Here is a 22,660-nt window from a genome sequence, read left to right as displayed (position 1 = left end):
ATTTGTAATCAGTGTTTAGGAGCGAAATCGGTCTGTAATTTTGGATTTTTTTGGAGTCGGCACCTTCTTTCAGCAGGAGTGTGACATGTGCTTCCCTCCATGAGTCAGGAATTTTTGAGCCCGTCAAAACCTCATTAAAGATTTCCATTAGTTTGGGTTGTAAAATTTCTTCCAATTTTTTGTATATTTCTCCCGGGAATCCATCCGGGCCTGGTGATTTGTTGTTTTTGAGTTTGGAGAGGGCTTTTTTAAATTCTTCAGTTGTTATCTTCGCGTTTAACATCTCCTTCTCTTCCTCCGTTATTTGTGGGAGCTCCGCATTTGCCAAGTATTGGTCTATTTTTTCTTCCGGGGCCTCCTCTTCTTTATACAAGGATTCATAATACTCTCTCGCTCTTTCCAATTTATCTTCTTCTTTATTTAAAAGATTTCCCTTAGCGTCTTCTAGTATCTGAATTGTCGCTTTTTCCTTTTCCTTTTTTAATTTATAGGCCAGCCACCTGCCCGATTTGTTGGCGTTCTCAAAATAGTACTGTTTTGTTCTTTTTATATTTTGGGCTAGCTCCTCTTGCTCTAGGATGTTTAATTTATGTCTCCACACCAGCCAATTTTCTTTTGCTACAGTATCTCCAGGTATTTTTTGGAGTTTCCTTTCTGCTTCATCTAAATGTTTAATAAGATCTTCCCGGGATTTCCTTTTTAATTTATTTTTATATGCAGTGTATGATATTATTACCCCTCTTAGATAGGCCTTCATTGTGTCCCATACTATTTCACGGGGTGTCCCTTGATTCTCATTTTCCATAAAAAAGTCTTTATTTCTCCTTTCAATTTTTCTACACACTCTTTGTCGCCGAGTAAATTTATGTTGAGCCTCCATCTCTGTTGTTTCTTTCTCTTTGTGATTCTCCATTTTATTTCTAGGGGGTTGTGATCAGCCCAAATGTTTGGGCTAATTTCTGCTGTCTCTATTTTTAACCCCAACGACCTGGTGACCCAAGCCATGTCTATTCTCGACCATGACTGTTGCGGATTAGAATAGAATGTATACTGTCTTTCACTTGGATGTAAGGTTCGCCATATATCAATTAAGCTCATTTCCTCCACCAAATCGAAAAAAGCTTTTGGTAAGGTCGCCCTTTTATTTTTGTTCGTTTTATTACTTTTGTAGTCATTGTCTGGGTCTATGATTCCGTTGAAATCGCCTATCATACAAAGTTCATTGTATTCCATTTTCCCTATTTGTTCGCGAAGCTTTTGGAAATATTCTCCTTGTTGCAATATTTTTAGGATCAGACTCAATAATAATAGTAAGAGTTAAAGGTTTAAATATACTTCCTTTTATTTACAATAGGCATTCTATATTCACTGAATATTCACAGATAGAAGCAAGGAAAAGGGTGAAGGTGGCTCCTTATATATACAGTGGGTGGAGCTATAAGAGGGAGTGGTGAAATATGAATACATTAAGAATAGAAGGATAAGTTAACCCCTGATATCCCATTCATATACTATTTACACATTATAGAATAAGGCATTTACATCTGACACTCCTTGTTTTTTATTTGGGGCGTAAATGCCCACAAGTAGTATTTTAGTGTTTTCTCTCGTAATTTCAACCATGAGGGTTCTTCCCTTTGTATCATTATATTTCAATTCTGCTTCAATTCCTTTTTTAACATAGATTACTACCCCTCTCTTTCTTTTTTCAGCTAATGAGGTAAATAGTTTACCATATTTCTTAAACTCCAAACGTTTACCCTCATCCTTTTTTATGTGAACCTCCTGTAAACAGATTATATCCATATTTTGTTTTGCTAGTTTTGTAAGTGTTAATTTCCTCTTTTTACTATCGTTTAATCCATTAACGTTTACTGAAATTAATTTCAAGTCATTCATTCTTGTTTTCCTTGCTCGGTCTTAGTTCTTATTTAGTCTTACGGCTCTTACTGGTCTTATTTTTTTTTCCTTGGCTTCTTCTTCGGTCTTTTTCTCCTCCACGGTTCCTTCCTCTTCTAAATTTGTCACCTCTATTTCCTCCTTACTGTTCTGTTCTTCTTCTGCACCCCTTAACTGATCAAGGAAGTCTTGTGCTGTGCTCAAGCTATCTATTTTTATTTTTCTCCCCTGCTAGGGGATTAACATCCCCTCCGGTAAGAGCCATCTAAATAATATATTTCTTTTATTCAATTGCACAGCCAAAAATCTGTAATCCTTTCTCACCTCCCTCACTCTTCTTGGAATCTGTTTTAATATTATCACTTCTTTTCCTCTGTAAGTTATTTGTCCGTCTCTCGCCATACTGTATAGGTTGTCTTTTACTTTCTTTCTCGCGAACCTGATGTGGACTTCTCTGGGGAGCCTATTCCTCCTCGCGTAATTTGTTTGGACTCTATAGACGTCGTCCAATTCTCTGATGATCTCACATTTATCTTGTTGGAGTACTTCTGCGATTAGTTCCGCCATCTTCTCTCCCAGATCCTCATCTTTATCTTCTTCCACATTTTGAAAACGCAGGTAAAACGACGCCCTGTCCATCTCTAATTGTATTAACGAATCTTCTAATTCCTTGTTTTGCATCGTCAGTGTCTGGTCTACCATGTCCAGCTTCTTCTCATTTTGTTCTATTTTTTGCTCCGCCTTCTGGATTCTTTGTTCATTGTTGGAGATTGAGACTTGAATCTCATTCATCTTCTGGTCCAGTAGGTGGATATCTGTTTTAAGTTCGGTGTGATTGCTGGACATTTTTTCCTGCATGGCCATCATCGTTTCTTGAATTAATGTCAATGATGACTGCACTGTTAATAATGTTGGTGTTGCTATGGCCTTATCCGTTTTTTGTAGTCCTTCCATTGGCTTTTGGGTAGCCGGGGAGGTCATGGATATAGTGGGATTTGAAGGGGTCTTTTTTCCTGTTTTCAGGATTGTTGATGACATACTCGTCATTTCTTTCAGGATTATTTTTTGTTCGTTGATTATTTTCTCGATATTTCTCCAAATTTTCATACACAAGTTGTCACCTCTTTTTTTTCTTTAATACTTCTTCAGAATATGGAGAGAGATTAATTATCAGTCAATGTCAAATTATCAACCTATATCTCTTTCAAACAGTACTCTTAAATGTATTTTTCAATCGAAATCAGTCTATCAATCTATATCTATATCACTTCCAATCGATATTTATGATCTATAATTAATTTGTAGTCACTTGATATAATAGATAATAATTAATTGATAAGGATTTATTTCTATTTGTTAATAATTGATTGGTTTATAATTAATTCAAATCTTAATAATTTAAGTCACTATAACACACTAACTCCTAGGTAGGTCTATAATCTATAACTAAAATTCCTATATTTTAAATTACTATATAGCTATTTACCAATAGATAACTTAATATATATAAATATAGCAATTCTAATATAACAATATGTCAAGTTAAATATATGGGAATAGTGTCAATACAAATAGATATGAGTAAATATATCTATATGCAATTAAATAATTAATTAGATAAGTATAGATCTAATGGACTCTATAAAAAAGTATCTTGTATATAGGCAGGATCAGAACTTAATTACTATAAGGATTTACAATTCTTATTGGTAACAATGTTATTATGCAAAGAATCAGAGTTGTTATAGAAAAAGGTTTCAGAGAAAGAGGGGGGAAAAGGGGGGGGAAGGGGGGGAGTAGAAAATGTCCAGATTTCAATTTGGGGCAGGCAAAGTTTTCCCAAACAGGTAATATTCTTTCTCGTTCGGCCACCAGTCTCCTCCAATCCTTTCTTCTTGCCGCGTTTACTTTGCCACTGTCAAAACTCTATGGTAAGCCTCGAAGCTAGATTGTCTCTATGTCTGTCCTTTTCAATTTGCTCTGTCAGGCTTCTTCGATGGCTGCACTTCCTGTTCTCAGGCACAGTTGGATAGAGTCCAATCTCCGACTTGGTTAACCTTTCTGCTATCACCAGCAAACGAAACAAAAAAGAGTTCTTCTGGATTCTTTAGGTTTCCTTGCTCCCTATGCCCACCGATCCTCCTTTTGCGCAGGCGATTTAGCGTCCTCGATTTCTTACTCTCAGCGCCGGCTTGTCGAGCTCTGTAGTTATTCAGACTGTTCTCCGATCTCCGTCGCCGCCTTTTTCCACTCGAGCCCTTCTCGCCCGACTCCGCCGACCCCTTCCTGATGTTCGGTCTCACATATGCAGGGAGGACACGTTTTAATCCCGACACTGCAGCCTCCGATCTTTCTTGCTTCCCATCTAGTTGTCGGCTACCACAGCTTCAGGTCAGCCATTGAAAGGCTGACTTCACACGCGTCAGTTTGACAGAGTTGCCCGGTTATGCGAGAAGTGTTTGCGCTTCACTTTCTCGCTCCCCCGGCTCTCTCTATTGTCCGTGGGGCTCTCCAGGACCCGCGCCCCCGAAGGGATCCCCAAAACGCAGTGACAAAAGATGTTGAGGAGTGGCGATCACTCACTCAGCACCATGTCGCTGCAGCTCGCCGACCGGAAGTCCCTGATCGGCTCAAGGTTCAGATATCTATCCTATGGATATATTTTCCTGGTGCTCATACTGCAATACAACGTTTTGAGGAAACTATTGTTCCCACAAGCCATTAGTGCCTTCATTAAAATCTGAATACAAAATCAACAATCCTTTCTTGTTAACAACAGGAGATTCCTTCTTAAAGGTTCCTTTCTCAAGACACCCAGAGCAAACTCACATGGTTCAAATCAAAATATGCCAGTGGTGATGTCATGAGAGAAACACCACCCTCACATACTTATCCCTTAACCTTGTGGGTTTTTTTTAACATGATTATCATGATGTACATTTTATCACGCTCATCCCAGGCAAATCCTTGGATGGCCCTGCACTCCAAGACTTATCTTCTGGCAGTCCAAAGAGGGTCTTCTCCTGCTCTCTGCTCAGCCTATGTGATGTGATCTCATGAAAAACTGTGTTTGGGTCTCATTTTCTTGTTGTTTAGAAAATCAGTAAAGCCCACATTTCTCCTACCGATCTATAAATAGTTATCTGATTTTAGCATTGATTTTATTATTGCTATTATTACTATTACCGAACTCTATATTTTTAACTTTTAACTTTTTTAAAAAAAAGAAAAAGAAAGCAAAACATTTGTTAGTTGCCTTTGAAAGTGCACCAGAGCAGAAAGTTTGCAAGTACATCAATAACAAGAATAACAGAAAAATGCAGAAAGGAACGGTGGCTCAAAGATACATGGCTATACATATCAGCAATGAGATTAAAAAGAAAGTGGTAGGAACAAGATTCCCATAGAATCCTGGTCTAGAGGAAAGGATTGAACACTCAGCAAGTGTAAACCTAAGGGAGGAACAACAAATAAAAAACAATAAATTTGATAAGTGGAAAGTGTTATATACAGATGTCAGAAATTTGTTGTAGAAAGAAAAAGCTTCCAGAATGGCAATGATGGCTACTGTTTCACAAAAAAATGTTGCATTGTTGCACTGACATTTTAATCCAATATTACTAGAACTGAAGGAAGTTTGGGTACTTACAATCTTAAGGTCCCACAATGGAGGAATATTGACTGGGAACAATTAACTTATCTATCAAGCAGCTAAATTACAGCTTGATTGGTCCTGTACAACTTTGTTCTCCCTCAGTTCCTAATTGATACAATCCGTTAACAGATGCACACCATGGCAGTATAACTTTGTTCTTCGATTTTATTTTATTCCCACAGCTACTGCTTTGTCATCTTGTCTATCAGTTTTCTGAATCTCATTTGCTTTCACTGCTAATTCAGTCCTGTTGGTTGTGATTGCTTCCAAGATTGTGTTTACGTGCCTGTGGCATCATCATGTCATCTGCAAAGCCACAGCATCACCCACAAAATCAAATCAGTTACTAAAACATTAATTTACCATGTTTAATGTTTGCAGATGAGACTTGATAATAAAGGAGGAGGAGGAGAGGAAGCAACCTAAATTAAATTACTCAAAATGGAATGTACTTTTCCACGGTCATAAAACAAACATCTAATGTGAAAAGGAGGAACAGTCCATCAAGTTTATTCTCAGAAGAATAAAACTCTTGTTAATGTGTCAGTACACATTCCAGGATGCATTCTTCTTTCCATTGAAGTCTGAGAAATGAGTAACTTATGAATTTTGGTTAAACAAAACAATTTAATTTTCTGCTGCTAGATGAAGTCATTTAATGGCACAACAGGCAGTGGAAAATAAATAAAATTCAAAAAAAGTAATCTAGTGATGGTTTACACTCCCTATGCCAATAGTGTGGGGCGTATTATGTTTTTTTTTCTCTTGTGATGGGCAGTTTGTTTATTCTTCTACCAGCTGTATTAATTTAATGTATTATTCATCTGATGAGACCACGAGAATATTTAGCAGTTTATTTTCTTCTTGTGCTGTTTCTTAAGTGGATCCATATTTGTCCTAGGTGGAGTATAACAACATCCTTTGTTGCTGGGATACTATGATTCTACAGTAATTTATTATTTTTTTAACCAATGATTAAGATATGGTAGCCTAGAATTTCAGTTAACAATTTCATGAACTGAGAGCAGTTGTTGAGTCTGTCAAGCTATCAATGAAAGGGAAGTCAGGAATTTCCTTTCAGAGGGAAGCAAATCAAAATGACAAAAATCTAGAGAGATGTGAAATTAGTTTATGAAAAGAGCCTTTGACTTTTTAATGTCAAGCTCTGCCAAGATTAGACCATTTCAAACTGCTTTGGCTTTTGTATTTCTTTAGCGAGCCAAATAACCAAACAAAGATATTGGCTGCGTTCAGTAGTTGACTGGTGTTGCTTGTTTAGAATTGAAAGAGTCAAATTCTGTTTTTAGTCCTGAATCTGGACTCCACAAACATCCCCAATATGGAAACTTTTTCACAGAGGGCAATTTTATTCAATTCCCCACCCCCACCCCTATGCAATGATTCAAAGACTTTTTGCATCTTTGGTTTTATGTAGCCAAATATTCAATATGCTCATCAGGAACTTTATTATAGTGGAATCACACAAAACAGTTGTTTCTGAAAGTAAAGACCAAATAATAATAATAATCCTTGACTGTCCTTACTTTTTTTTCCTAAATAGAAGACATTGTTCCAGAATAAGATTACTGAACTTTAAGACAAAAACAGCCAAATCCATTTAGATTTGTCATTGGAACAAAAACTCTGTCACAAACTGCTCTCTAAAATGGAAATTCTCCACTTTCACAAGCCTTTTTCTTTTCCATCCTCTCTACATGAGAAACTTCTCTTATACAGAGGAATTCCAAATTCGGTCATGCCCCCAAACTACACATGCAACTCTCTCAAGCAATTGGAAGAAACAAGGACCTGCCTCAGAGAAACCCCTTACAAAGGATTTCCTGACAGTTAAACTAGCATTGAGCCTTGCTGAAAAACTTAACGCAACTTTGCTTTCTTCTCATGGTGTTGGAATCTGTGTTAAAGGATCAGTATTTTTTTTCACTGATTTTCATTGCTCCAGGATTTGCTGTACTTTATTAATGTTGTACTAGCAGTGCACTTTGTATAGGAAAGGTGTCAACTGTAGACACCCTGGTCTAGAGGGATCTTTGGTGCCTTCTGAGCTTGGTTGCTTTCTTGCAGATGTTTCAATGGGGAATGGGGGGTGAAGTTTTCATCACAGTTCATGACTTCCTTTGAGAATGGAATAGAGTAGAGTAGAGTAGAGTAGAGTAGAGTAGAGTAGAGTAGAGTAGAGTAGAGTAGAGTAGAATAGAATAGAATAGAATAGAATAGAATAGAATAGAATAGAATAGAATAGAATAGAATAGAATAGAATAGAATAGAATAGAATAGAATAATTGAAAGGGATCTTGGAGGTCTTCTAGTCCAACCCTCTGCTTAAGCAGGAAACCCACCCTCCCCACCACAAAGTGGCAGGCAGGTAGTGGTGGGTTTCAAATTTTTTTACTATCGGTTCTGTGAGCGTGGCTTGGTGGGCATGGCATGGCTTGGTGGGCATGGTTTGGTAGGTGTGGCAGGGGAAGGATACTGTAAAATCACCATTCCAACCCCACTCCAGGGGAAGGTTACTGCAAAATCCCCATTTCCTCCCAATTAGCTGGGACTTGGGAGGTAGAGAATAGATGGGGGCAGGGCCAGTCAGAATTTTTACTACCGGTTCTCCAAACTACTCAAAATTTCCGCTACCGGTTCTCCAGAACTGGTCAGGACCTGCTGAAACCCACCTCTGCAGGCAGGTCCATGGGTCAGTCGTTATTTTGAAACTTTTAGCTATTTTAATGAATGTAAATTTGTTTTGCCTCCTTTTTTATTTCTTTATTTCCTTGTAAAATCAATACATCTGTTGTAAAAGAAGGAAATCAGTTAAAGGAGTTTTTAGGGAGAATTATAATATCAAAATCAATATTTGTCATAATTTCTCTCTGTTCTGCATTGGTCAACCCAGATATAGAATATTGTGTCTAGATCTTGTCAGCACGTTTTAGGAAGGATACTGACAAAGTGCAGTGTATCTGGAGGAAGACAACTAAGATAAAAAAAAAATCCTAGAAGAAAAAGAAAAATAAGGAGAATAGTTGGAGATGTTGTATGTCAAGTCAATTTGTTGAAATTGGCATACAAGGCTAAATAAATATACAGTAGTCAATCTATCTTTTCTTCTTTAGGTTGGAGAAGTAGAGAATTAGGAAAAAACACAGTACTATTTTTAAATATCTGAAGGACTGTTATCTAAAAGATAGAACACAATTTTTCAGAGTTGTTTGAGCAAAAATGAGAAGAAGTAATGGGCTTAAAATACAAAGAATTGCACTGTTTAGAGTAGAAGAGATCCATATACCTTTCAGTTCTTGCTTTCTGTGATAATACAAAATGTATGGGATTCTATCATGCATGTGCTAGAACTATATTTTTCCAAAGTCGGGGAAGAATGTCCTTCTATTTCTAAGGCTGCTAAGCCAATGTTAGTGTGTACACTAGTGTTCTCATATCTTTTCTGTACCCTGTTGACTGGAAATCATGCTACTGAATGTCTGCAATCATAATAACAAAATTTAGGGAAAAAATAGTTGTAGGGTCACTTGAAAATTGGCTCAGAGGTTTCCGAGTACTGGTCTATACCTTCAAAACATTCATGAATAGTAAAGTTTACTCCCTTGGATCCAGCTGTATAAAATGGATTTAGATTTTATGATCTTGGGAATAGAAACTGAACACAAAGAATGTGTAGGGGTCAAGAAAGTTCCTATAAGGACCACTGTTTTCCCTTCTATTTTATAATCAGCATTTTCCAGATCCTGTCAACATGTGCCAGTCTCTTTGTATTAAATCTCAGTTTATTCCACTGGGAAAGATAAAAGCTAAGAAAAAATGTGCACATGGTTTTGTCTACATATGAACACAAAATTAAACTGTGCTTTGCAGTTTTGCTCCCATTCTGTAATTCTATTTTAGATATATTTTTATTTATTTCTTATGAGGACTCATAAGTATGTAATCATGAATTTGTTCTTGTTATCCCTCTCCCTGCAAAAACTCCAAGGAAGTATCAGATTTCTTGCAAATATGGATTTTTCAGAAGTCAAACTAAACTTAAAATTAAAAATGGTGATTAATCAGTAGCAGACTTAACTATTAAAATCGTTTAAGGAAGGAGGACTTACCATACTCAGGACATTATTCATTACATGTTTTTTTGTAATTTTTGTAATTTTTATATATTTTTATGATGAATTTATTTTTATGATGACTATGATCATGATTTATCACTAATAGCTTTTATGTACACTGAGAGCTTATGCACCAGAGACAAATTCCTTGAGTGTCTAATCAAACTTGGCCAATAAAGAATTCTACTCTATTCTATTCATTGTGTGCTGAATAATAGGAATGAATAAACCTTTGTACTAGCCCACTTAGATTCAAATGGGCAAATGTGATAGGTAGAATATAAGATCATGCTCATACAGTAGCTGTCCTCTCACACAAATAGCATTAATTAAATACCATTGAGCAAAGCCTTTTGGCCTCCAAAATTGTATTAAAATTACATTGAAATATATAAAATCTACATAACATTAGCTACATGGATAAAATTAATGCTACCATGAAGACATTGGTGATTCAGAAGCATTCGGTTTTTTTCTTGCTTAATGTAAGAAAGGGTAGCATTGATACTCACCATATTGCTGCCAACACCTGGCCCATTGGCAAACTGACATTCTTCTGCATGGCCGTTACAGAAGCAACTGCCACGGACAATTAGGTCATAGATGGCATAATGGGCAAATCTGTGCGGTTTCTCCAGCAGACCCGAGCCTTGGCAAGGACACTCTTGCCTCTTTAATAAAAGGAGCCGCAAATTGGTGAGCTTCAAGACAGCTTGTGCTTCGGGACTGTATGGATCTTCAATCTTATTAATAGGCATTAAAGCACGGAAGATCACCTGAAAAGGGAAACAGAATGGTGTTAAACATACATACATACATATATACGTGTGTGTGTGTGTGTGTGTATCGTGTGTGTGTATATATATATATATGTATGTATGTATGTATGTATGTATGTATGTATGTTTTCTGAGGTTTTCGCGGGTGTTTGTATGTAGGTCTTTGGTTATTCGGGTTTTCTCTCGCGTAAAATTGAAAGTGTCTTAGCCACGTTTCGACGAAGTCTCATTCGTCATCTTCAGGCTCGTGTTTTCGGCTTCGTGCTTCTAGGAGCAATGTGTGATCGCAGCTGTTGCTTCCTTTTAACTGCCAGTGGGGGTGTGAACTGATTGGGTGGGAGCTTGGCTGTGTTCTGATTGGGTGGAGGTGTGTTCTGATTGGTTGGGGGCTTGGCTCCAATCAGAACACAGCCATGGGGCACATGGAGCAAGATGGGGCTCCTCTTGCTGTCTTACCTGATTTCCAGCTCTGTGTTTAAATATTTTTGGGGAGGGCTTATTTTCAGGGGGAGGCTTATTTTAGCACACGTGCTCAAAAGCCCAATTGGGCTTATTATCAGGGGATGTCTTATTTTTGGGGAAACAGGGTACATTTATACATACACACACACATATACACACACACACACCACATAAACATACATACATACATACATACATACATACACACGCAATATACACACACCTGATAGAAATCAACTAAGCATAGTTCACCTCAATGGGTTGGGTAAAGTCAGCCCATGATTCACTGTGACAAACCCAGAAAAATGGGCTACTTCCATAGAAATTTAAAATGCGTATCTTGTGCTTCAGACATCCATCATAAACCATGATGATGAAAGAATGATGTAACATATTGTATGTCATGAAATCACATCTCAAAGCCACCTTTTCATACTCAGATCTTGATGTTAGATGCAGACATGTAATTTGCAGGGCTTCCATCCATCAGGGCTGCCCACACGTAAGTACAATTGTGGATTATGAAAACACATCCAGTGTTTTTACAGCAGTTCAGGTGATACGGTTTCAGAGGATATTCCAGAGATTCACTGGGGCTTTATCCCAATGTTCAAGATAATTGAATCAGAGTCTCCAGAGTCCAGACTGAACACCGCTCACTGAAGCAATTTCTTTGAGAGTGACAAATTTCATGAATTACAATTTGGGATGCCAGCAAAAGTACTGTGAGCTCTCTCACTTGCTCTATATTTTGTGTAGCAGCTATTTCTGCTTGAGCAGTCAGGTTCTATATAAACACTGAAACTTACTCAAGCTATTTTTACCGACTTATATATATTTTATAGACAATCTTCTTTCCCAAATATGCTCTGTCTAACAATGTCTCCCTATTTCTGGCTTTACAGATTAAGGAAAAACATTCTGGAATGATACTTGGGGTATATTTCCAGGATGCAATAGGATCCTAGGAGATGAACCTTGTCAAGGAAACACAAGTCAGCTGCCTAAATTGAGAACTGCAGAAACATCCATGCCTGACAAAGAAATGACAGAGAAGCCAACAGTGCACGCGTTTCTTCTGCTACTCTTAAGTTTAGCCTTGCTCCCTTCCACCTTCTTTCCATTTCTTTCTTTAAGGGGACACGGATGCAGATGGCCTAGGGTTCAAACCAGAGATATCTCTTGCTCATGAGAGCAATGGGCAACTTGCCCAGCCTGTGTAAGCACTGCAGGTGCTTGCACTTTCCCTGATCAATGAAAGCATGAGAAAACAACCCAGCCTCTTTCCGGCCAGCTGCCTGCATTCCCCTAATGAATGAAACCCTGCGCAAATAGCCCATTCTGTTTAGCACAGGTGCCCAGCATTCCTTCCACCCAGGGAATTAAGGGCCAGTGACCAAGTTTACTCAATGCACATGCCTGCCTTGGTTTGGGTAATGGAAACAAAGACTCACAGACCAGCTTATTCAATTCAGATCACACCAATTCACTGTTGATAAAAAAAAAAAAGCAGCAGTATATTTAAACATGAATTCAAAACCTCTAAATGACTTTATTTGTGACTGTTTCATTTCACTGAAGTCCAATATTCTGAGGTCCAAAGATCTGAATCTATTAGTTGACTGCTGAATTGTTGATGATGGTGAATCTAAGAGGTCACATGAGTAGCAATATATCTCCTGTACAGAAGACAAGTCCCTGAATGGACAAACTTGCTCTGAAGGTATCCTCTGTTGGAATGATGTCCAGCTTAAAAATAATCTATTTTAAAAATAATCCTAAGGGGAAAAGATATTGAAGATGCACAGGTAACAGCTAGACACTATCTCAGGAAGGGTTTTTTTTCCAATATTTTTGTTTTCTGTCATGCCTTTAAGTACAATGCATATCTGCTATTAGCACACAGAATCTATCACTGTATATTTGTCCATTGGCATCAAGCCACCTTGCCTTCATATTATTCAACCTCTTACATCCAACCAATCCTATCTCCACCTGGCTTGCACACTTGACTCGTGTCCTTTTTGACAGCAGCCAGAGCACCAGTGCTCCATCCATCTTTCTTGCCATCTTATTTCAAAGGCCTCTCTCTGAAGGTAATTTTCCAGAAAGAAATGGAGGGAAGATAAGCACAGAAGGGATGAGGCGAGATCAGAAAATCTTCATTCTGATCTCCTGACCTTCCTGCCATTTGTTATATACCACTTTCTCTCCTCATCATAGCCACAGGCATCCAGTATAAACTGGGAAGAGGCAAAAATGGGGAAGCATTCATTGCCATGTGGCAATACAAACCAACCATTCATGCATATTTGCATCTGCACATTTTGTCATTCAGCCCTTGGCCTCCCATGAATACCTCACAACTTAGCAGGAAATACACCTCCAAGAGCTCTGACTGGTGACACTTATTAGAAGGAAGGTTAAGGATACGACAAAAGAATTCCATCAAGCACCTTACTGTTGAAAGAGACAAAGTCACTCACTCAAATTCTCTCACACACACATGATGGAAAGCAGCCTCTTTTGCTAAAGAGGAGGGGGGGACACATGCAGCTGTTGACTGTTTTTGCAACTGCTGGTCTTATCAGGCTGAGAATTAACTCCCACATCAGTTTTAGCAGCAACTTTATCCTCCCTAATAGCAAAGTTGGCCTTAGTCCAATGAGATCTTCCTTTCGTTCTTTATAGTTCAGTCTTCTGTATCAAAGTGAGGTTTGCTGATTCATTTGTGGCATCTTCCTGAAAGAGAAGCAGCCTTCATGGAGAGCAAAAACCATGCCGAATGTTTCTGGCTGGAAAGGAGCAGTGGTCAACTGTAAAAATGAGTTCTGAAAGGAAATGTCAGTGACTCATAACAACCAGAGGCATTGGGCAAGTGCCCAGGGGAATACCATTCAAGGCAGACTAATTTGCTATGATTTGGTTTCTCAGCCTGCTCACTTATAATGTGCATGACCGCTTTTGGTTTTGTAGTCCATCAAGGTGGTTTCTCTTGTGTTTGAGGCAGCTAAACTCACCACATCTTAACTTTCCCTCAATTATTGTTATATGTGGACTTCCCAGTTTCCTCCAGAACAGGTGAGCCAGGTGAAGAGCCCAATCCAGACAAGCTAAAAGCTTAGATGCAGTTAGGAGACCTTTGCAGCGTCAGTTCCATTCTAACTATAACTTCTATTGGTTGCCTCTCTTCATGATTAATAAAACAAAAGCATATTTTTATTATGGACATTCCTGGACTTGGATAAAAAAGGCCCTCTAAACCCTGTCTGTTATATTCAGAATGATGCTGGGGGCGTGGGGGGGGGGTTATGTTGCTGGAATTTTCATTCTTATCTCCCAAAAGCTTTTGTTTCCAAACTCATGGCTTCAATTCATAATAAAATAGAATATTGGTATCTCTGTCCCTGACCTTTAGCAAACTTAACGAAATCTGGGTGTGCCCCGAAGCTACATAAAAATTGAAGCTGACAACAATCAAGAAAAGAATGTTCTCTCTCTCCCCCAAATTTATTTCCAGCAACTGACATTTTTTCATCTTGTTCTTATTTTATCTTTCTCAGAAAGGTCAGCTTTATCCTAGAGACAATGTCTCTGATTTTGTATTTCCTGCCATCCATGGCTCCAGGTTGTGATTCTTTAATGTCTAGAATTCTGTTCTTACACTCCGATATCTCAGCCTGAAGTCTGAGATATTTTACGCATCACCTCCTATAGGTCATATGCAACAGGAGAACTGCAGCTTTCTTAAGACATTACTCAGGCATAAAATTAATGGAGGGGAAATGTGTCCTATGTGAACTGAGGTGTTTCTTATATCTTCCCCTCCATTTTCCCATCAGCACATCCTTGGTGATTAGTGGAAATCAAAATTCCTTAAAACAGAATATTTTTTTTCCCTTTCTAGTATTTTCCCATTGTTTTCACTGGGCATGTAAAAGATGGATGGCATTCTAATGATTAGATCTGCCAATCCCAGTTGCACTAAATTGTAAATGGACTATGTGTCCATTATATACATATATGAACACATTTTTTTCTTTATACCAGAAAGATCACTCCATATGTCTGATCATTACATCATCTGAATGTGCCCAATCAAAGACAGAATCTGAAAACCTAATCTTTTCCCCTGCGTGGGACCCAGTGTCCCTAAAAGGTAGGCAAGGTAGACATGACTATGGCATTATCATTAGTTCAACACATAAATGGGTGTATTGTTAGATTTTAGATATTTTTAAATCATGTTTTTATTATTTTTTTATAAATAACTCAAGACGGTGAACATACATAATGTTTCTTCCTCCTCCTATTTTCCTCACAACTATAAAAGCGTGAGGTAAATTGGGCTGAGAAAGAGTGACCGGTCCTCAGTCACCCAGCCAGCTTTTCACGCCTAAGGCAGGACTAGAATTCACAGTCTCCCGATTTCTATGCCAGCACTTTCACCACATCAAACTGGCTCTCTTTTTTTGGAAAAAGAACAGACACCTGCTTATGAGATGGTGAAAGCCAAAGTATTTTATGTTTATAAAATACATGTTTGAGTTAGCAAATTGTGATGGTCTGCTTATATTATTAATTCCACCAGACCATAATGTATTATGTTTCAGTAACAGTTTCTCAAAACAATAACTCATTGAATAATAAACATGTGTTATATGTTTATGTTAAATAGTAATTTAATTCAAAATGATCCATTGTGGTTATTTTTTCACTCTCTATTGAAAGTACTACATTCAAAAACAAACCATAAACGAGTAATGAGCTTCTGAATAAATGTAGACAGTCGTCTCTCAAAAACAAGTCATTATTGGATGGTTTTAGACTAATTGATATGTCTCTAACAGATTCTTGTAGAGCAGGGGTGTCAAACTCAAGGCCCATGGGCTGGATCCGGCCTGTGGGATGCTTAGATCTGGCCTGCGGGACGACCTGGTAACAGCAAAGGACCAGCCCGTGGTGCCTCTGCCAGCAAAAAAGGAACTCAGGGGGGCAGCATGCAGCCCTCCCAGCCTCCGTTTTCAGCCAAAATGGCCTCCTGCAGCCTCTGCCAGCAAAAACAGAGCTCGGGGGGGCCATGTGGGCCCCGTTTTTGGCTGTAATGGCCTCTTGCAGGCCTGTGCACACACACACACACACACACCCAAGCTCCATTTTTGCTGGCAGAGGGCTGCAGGAGGCCATCACGGCTGAAAACAGAGCCTCGATGAGTTTTATGTTGAGCTGGCCATGGCCACCCTAGCCACGGTCCCCGGCCCCCTCCCCCGAGTTGAAACAGAACGCTGATGCAGCCCTCAATGAAATCAAATTTGACACCCCTGTTCTAGAGGAATTACTGGAAATGTTCACTATATAACCCTAATTCTACAAAAGTCCTTTGAGCACTCCAGAATTACTTCAGGACCTTTGTTCTTACACCATTATCTAAGGTCAGCAGCATGGAATTTGTTTCTAGCTCAACAGTTGTTCTTAGGGTTGCCAGGTTTGCTTCCAAAAAATAGCGGACAACCGGGGGGGGGGGTTAAGTAGTAAAAAAAAAAAAAATTACAATTAAATTATATATTTTCTTACAAACATTTTAACACGTATTAAAATAATCGCTTCAAAACTTTACTTAAAATTCAAAACATCAAATATATTATGATAATATGTAAAATATTAAATTACATTTTAATTTCATCATAAAGCTTTTGAATAAAAAAAAAGTCCACTATTTTGTGAAAAAAAATAGTGAACATAATGTGAAAAAAGCGGACTGTCCGCTCAAATAGTGGACACCTGGCAACACTTGTTCTGAAATCTCTCTCTCTCACATACACAAACAGACACACATACACAGGCACACCTTTCTATTTTGCCTTCTAAACTTTGGTGGAGATATTTGACTACATCTACAGCTATGTGTGTGTTTGTGTATACACATACATACTGTACATACAAATGGCATTTCAAATGCAAATAATGTATACAGGGTTTTTTTAAATTTCTCCTTAGATCACATGTGCATTTTTAAAATGCATTTCTAGATTTTTATCCCACCCATTGTAGAGGAGCTCAAGGTGGTCTCTCCTCCTATTTTACCCCTTGAAATGGATTGGAGTAAAAGAGGATGACTGGCCCAAAGCCACACAGTGAGGTTCCACGGCTGCAGGGGGATTAGAATTTAAATCCTTCACCTTCACCACTGCACCACACAAACTAAATGGGATGTTCATGTTTATTCTAATGCCCTTTTACTAACTTTCTTTGTAAGTTTGTTTAAAATTAATGCTGATCATTGTGCATTTACTTTCTGAAGTTTTTAAAATGCACTAGTATCAATCTTTGTGTCTGTCTAAATATTTCCACTACATCTTAACAAAAGTGCTATGGCAAATTAGGATTTGCCTGGAGTGTTTTTAGACATATTTACATATTTTTCAGATATATCCATTCTCTTTGAAGAATGGATTTCTCCAATGGACATAAAATGGCAGTATGTAAACAACTAATTGCTCTTCAAATTTGCTTTCACACAGTAGCAAGTGTATCTTCTGAAGGTCACTGTACTAATCATGTGGCTTGAATAGCTGGGACAGTAAATTATCAAGGTCACTTCACACACAAACACGTGCATGCACACATTGCCACTGCAGAGTAATTCATTACCTTCATTGCTTGCCAACTGCGCTGAGATTTGAACTAGTTAACTCAAATGAACTTAGCTGGGGGCAGGGAAGCTTATACAGTACACCAATGGTCTAAGAGATACTCTAAGATAGAGTCCTGAAATGGCTTTGCAAACCTCTGGTACCATAATACTGTGCATTCTAAGTAGAAGCCCTTCTGATTAAAGTTTGCATGGGAGATCATTGAGGTCCCTATGAATAGCCTCCCCTAGCTTTTCAAAAGCAGATGGAGCCATAAGCCTAGCAACAATAAGTTGTGGAAGAAAAAGAAGGAAGAGGAAGGAGGAGGAGATGGAGAAAGTTCAAGTTCAGTTAAGAACATCTCTATGGCCTCTTTTCTGTTAGGGTTCAACAAACGCTGCCCAATGTTAGCTCAGCTATATAAATGCTTTAAATAAATAAAAACGGCGGTAGCACCAGGCATTTCTATCACCATGCAAGGATGAGGAATTTAATTGAATATCTGCATGTCAGAAAGCGCAGAAATTATGGGAAAACCTAGGACTTGTTCCTGGCTGATTTCAAGTCAAAAGGAAAGTGGGGGTGGGGGAGGGAGAAAAATGCCAGCCTGCTGTTGATGTGGCTCATTAAAATGCTGGTTGAAAGGATATGGTTTTTTTTTTTTTTTTTTTGCATTGGAGCAGCAATAAATTGAGCCTCTGTTCTGTCTTTTCTGCACAAGACCATATTCTCTGTTTACACTCCCTTCCTTACTACCACTCAAAAGCACATAAGGCACACTCTAAGCCTTTCCTCTGGGGAAAGCAGAACCTGGCTGTGCTGGCTGTGTGTTTATTCTGCGGAGGTTAACTGCTTCCCCCCACCTCTGCCTCTATATTTTATCTCTTCTGCAGCTCAAGTTCAGTGACATACTGAAAAGACAACCCTAGTCATAACATTTGGGCACTTGCCTTTCGCAGTGACTAATCCCTGGATTGATCTTTTCCAGCTGGAAGCTGAAATAACTACAGAATTGCAATGAGCTTTCTTTGGCACGAGGTCCAAAGCGGAAATGCTGAGTCAAAGGCTTGTTATTCAAGAGGTGACCCTGAAGTTGCAATTTGGCCCTCATGGGGTTTGGCTTAACCTGTTGAGTTTTTCCCTAGTCCTAATTTTCAATGGAAAAATATGCTGCCCTGCCTTGTCACATGGCAGCAGCTGGATGACCTGTCTGGGCTCAGAAGCTAAGCATGGTCAAGCTTGGTTATCTTTTCAAAGAGAGTCCACCAGGAAATACTTAGGCTATGGCTAAACTGGAAAGTTGGGGGTGAAAAATCAGAAATCGCTGCCATATTATTGCCAAAAAACCCCCAAACCTGAATGGATTTGTTCCTAAAGTCATCAGGAGTCAAGTTTGATTTTAGGAGATGCTATCAGGCCAGTATTTCAGGAGCTTCATAAGCAGAGAAATATGATATTTATAGCCTTGAAGGCCCTTCCTTCTCGCTCTCAGTATATTTGTACTTTTAGGATACATTTTTGATCTTCCTTATAGGCATGACCCCCTTGAGCCAACATCTTCCCCTGAAGTCATTTCTGGCCTTACTTGTTTGCTGTATCCTGAAGACCAGGTACCTGCTCCAGCTTATGATGGTTGTCAGGAGAACAATGAATGGAAGTTTGACTTTTTTTTTTCTTTTACAAAACTCATTTTTGTTACTTTTTTTAATAAATATATGGAAGGTGTATGTTTACATCCATGCAGTTATAGATCTAGGGGAGTCCACATTCAGTTTTGACAAAAGTCCATCCCTGTGGCTTTGATCCTGGGAGAAGAATGCAATTTCTAGACATCTTTTTATGATGCCATTTTAAAAAGCACAGTCCGGGGCTAGTCCAAATTAGGTGTTGCCAGTCCTAAATTTTGGACTTTTTCCAAGGACAATTTCTATCAGAATCATGTTTGCCAGTTCAGGAACAAGATGAACAGAATAGATCTGATCCTCTTTCTGTTTTGAAATATATTTCAAACATTTTAAAAACATATTTGGTTGCATTTTATTTTAATTATTCCCCCCCTCCTCCCAGGTTGGGCAGGATATGGCTTGAACTGTAGAGCTTAAACTAGTCTGCCAAGCAAGGCATGTTTAACATGCTTCCATAGCAACAGGTTATCTTATTCAAGCAGACACAATTCTTTTTTTCCTAGTGAATTCCAGTAATGGGCTCATTCCAGCACACTTCATTGGTGTCATCTGTCACACAGGCTCTTGTCTAAAATGAATAGCCTTTTGATAGTTTAACTTTCTCTACATTCTAATGGAAGTGTAAATAAACAAGCAAGGAAACAAGCAAGTGTTTGTACTTTTTGTTAGAAGGGTAGTTTGACATATAGCTCCAGTGACATTAAAGTAGAAAGTTGTAATGAGCTGGTTTTCATTGCTCCAAAATCCTCCTTCCAAAGAGACTCTTATCTTCATTTCCACATGCTCTGCTTTATTAAAAAATGTGCTTCTCATTTCCCAGATCCTTTGACTGTACAGGTGGACAGGATGAAAAAAGAAACTTCATTTCTATAACTAGTTGTATCTCATTTGGGACCTTAAGCTGAACGCATCAGTACTTTAATATTAGCTTCTGCTTTTGATCATAACTTCTGTTCAATGTAGGTGAAATTAGAGGATGGCTTGTATTATATCAACATAGTAGCAAAAAAATGAAGTAAGCTATAGAAGTTAAATATGAATGTTTATATCAGCACCACCACCCACCAGCAATACTTGCTGTATTAGATGTCCTGGGAAAATCATCCTCTACAAACTGCATTATGATGTAATTTCCCGCATTTTTAAGATAAAGATTAAGTTATGACCAACTCAAGGGGGCAGTGCTCATCTCCGATTTTCAGTCAAGGGAGCCTGAAGACTTTCCATCATCACGTGGTCAGCATGAAAATATGGAACACTGTTACTTTCCAACTGAAGTGGTACCTACTGTATTTATCTACTCTCATTTGCATGCTTTTGAACTGCTAGGTTGGAAGGAGCTGGGGCAAGTAACGGGATTCACCTTGTTGTGTGGCACTCGGGTCTCGAACCTGGACTGTCAGCTTTCCAGTTGACAAGCACACTGTCTTTATTTCCCAATATGGTAGCCTTATAGTTGTGTTGCACTACTATAACCATGCTTGGCATAGATTATGGTTATCTATTCAATATAATCCATTTGTAAAACAGCATTCAAAATAAGATCACGCGACTGTTAAAGCTGTCATCTTATGTATATAATTTGTACATAAACCCATTAAACACCCTTGGGAAGGAATTTCTGAATAGGTCTGGGCTATATCACTGTGTGCTAAGAACTGTGTTATACTGAGACACATCAGTTATCTGTCTAGTCAATATTATTAACAGGAACTGTAGGTTTTCAGAGTTTCACAAAAGGCTTTTCTGTATGAAAACCCATGCTCTATCTCTAAATTCGTCCCTGGTTGAAGGAGACATTGGATGCTAAAAAGAAAAGGGAATGCTAATCCAAATGAAACGTATCAATCTAGAAATGTTGCTATCTTGTTTTTGGCCACTTCTCTACAGCCATACTTATAGTGTACGTGGAGTGATGCAACATACACTCAGATTGTTCACAATCCATTCCAAACAAAGCAACCTGGTTCAACTCCTTTCACATAAAAATAAAATATAAGAGTTTCATTTTACTTCTTTCCTTGGCAATATTTTCAGGAAGTTTAGAAGAGAATTTTGGCTCAGGATTTTGTGACTAATATGACTTCACTACCTACCCAAATCTGCTGTCCAGGTGCTGTTGACAGGCAACTTCAAGGCCACTTCCCTAGATTTCTTAATTTCTTAACTTTAAAACGCTTGGACTGATGAGCAATCCTTCCATCAGAGCATGCTTTCAAACAGAGAATTACCCTCTCAAAATCTTTCAAAGGAGGGCCATCCTCAATAAAATAAGACACATGCTAACAGTTGTGTGATTGATGAATAATCCAGGGGCAATTCCTTTAGGACTCTCTCATTCAGGGGTGTCAAACTCTTGATGTCATGTTGTCATCACATGATGTATCATGACTTCCCCCCCTTCACTAAACCAGGGGTGGGCGTGGCCAGCGCATGACGCATACAGCCCACAGGCCGCGAGTTTGATATCCCTGCTCTAATTTCATTAAGCATAAGATCAAGGTAACTTTTGAAAAGGATATACTTTTTCAGTTACCGTAGCTTACCTCTCCTCTGGTGCAAGGAACCGCATCAGAATATCTGGAAGTACAAAGAGATCCCGCTTCACTGTTATCATCTGGAAGCCCAAATGTAGCTGTGCAATTGACAGCAAAATATTTGTAAGGTCTCCAGGTCTGCCCATAGTCCTGGGACCTCTCCAGTACCATGGCTGCTGGGCGGGGTGACTTGAAGACTACAATGACATGGGTCAGATAGACCTCTGTTTCCAGATCCAGCCTGATTTCTTCTCTGTGCACCCCTTGGGCGGACTGCCACCAGGAACTAGGATGCAGGAAGAAGTCATCAGTCATCTCATCAGGATGGTGAGAGTTATTAGGCTGGTTTGCATTGCATTTGGTACACTTGGGCATTCCACAGGAGCCGTGGTGCAGGTTGTGCTCTGGATAAAAACAGTAGAGTTCTGTGCTGTTCTGTCCACAGGTGGTAAGTGTAGTTGGTATCCTGCCTGTTGCTAGATTTCCCACTGCAGGATTGCAGGAATGCCCATCACAACGGAAAGCTCGTGGCTTCATTGAACCTGCAAGAACAGAGGGATGACAAACCAATTCACTGCACTGTACTGTTCCACCTGCTTCCTCAAATGTTTCCTGAACACTTAAGGCCCTACTATATTTCATGGCTACCTATCCTGCCTGCCTTTCTATCTTTCATATTGATGGGTGGCTATTAAAGAAAGTGGTTCGGGGTGAAATCCAGCAGGTTCTGGAGAACCGGTAGCAGAAATTTTGAGTAGTTTGGAGAACCAGCAAATACCACCTCTGGCTGGCCTCAGAGTGGGGTGGGAATGGAGATTTTGCAATATCCTTCCCCCAGGAGTGGGGTGGGGATGGAGATTTTGCAATATCCTTCCCCC

At 38.9% G+C, this 22,660-nt stretch overlaps 1 protein-coding gene across 1 annotated transcript in view; it reads right to left on the bottom strand.

The window, feature by feature from the left end:
- The window catches only part of LOC117673876 (netrin-4-like), a 68,189-nt gene that overhangs the window by 34,136 nt on the left and 11,393 nt on the right, over positions 1–22,660 (bottom strand). Inside the window, exons 2-3 of the mRNA XM_034431550.3 lie at positions 21,792–22,324; positions 10,200–10,463 (exon numbers count right to left, since the gene is read on the bottom strand). Of these exons, the coding sequence (XP_034287441.2) occupies positions 10,200–10,463; positions 21,792–22,324 (797 nt within the window). The remainder of the gene's footprint in view (positions 1–10,199; positions 10,464–21,791; positions 22,325–22,660) is intronic.

The sequence above is a fragment of the Pantherophis guttatus genome, chromosome 2 (genome assembly GCF_059756535.1).
Source record: "Pantherophis guttatus breed Tessera chromosome 2, ASM5975653v1, whole genome shotgun sequence".
NCBI classification, from domain to species: domain Eukaryota; kingdom Metazoa; phylum Chordata; class Lepidosauria; order Squamata; family Colubridae; genus Pantherophis; species Pantherophis guttatus.
Note: the sequence above shows the minus strand (reverse complement) of the source record. Positions and strands in the feature narration are given on the sequence as shown.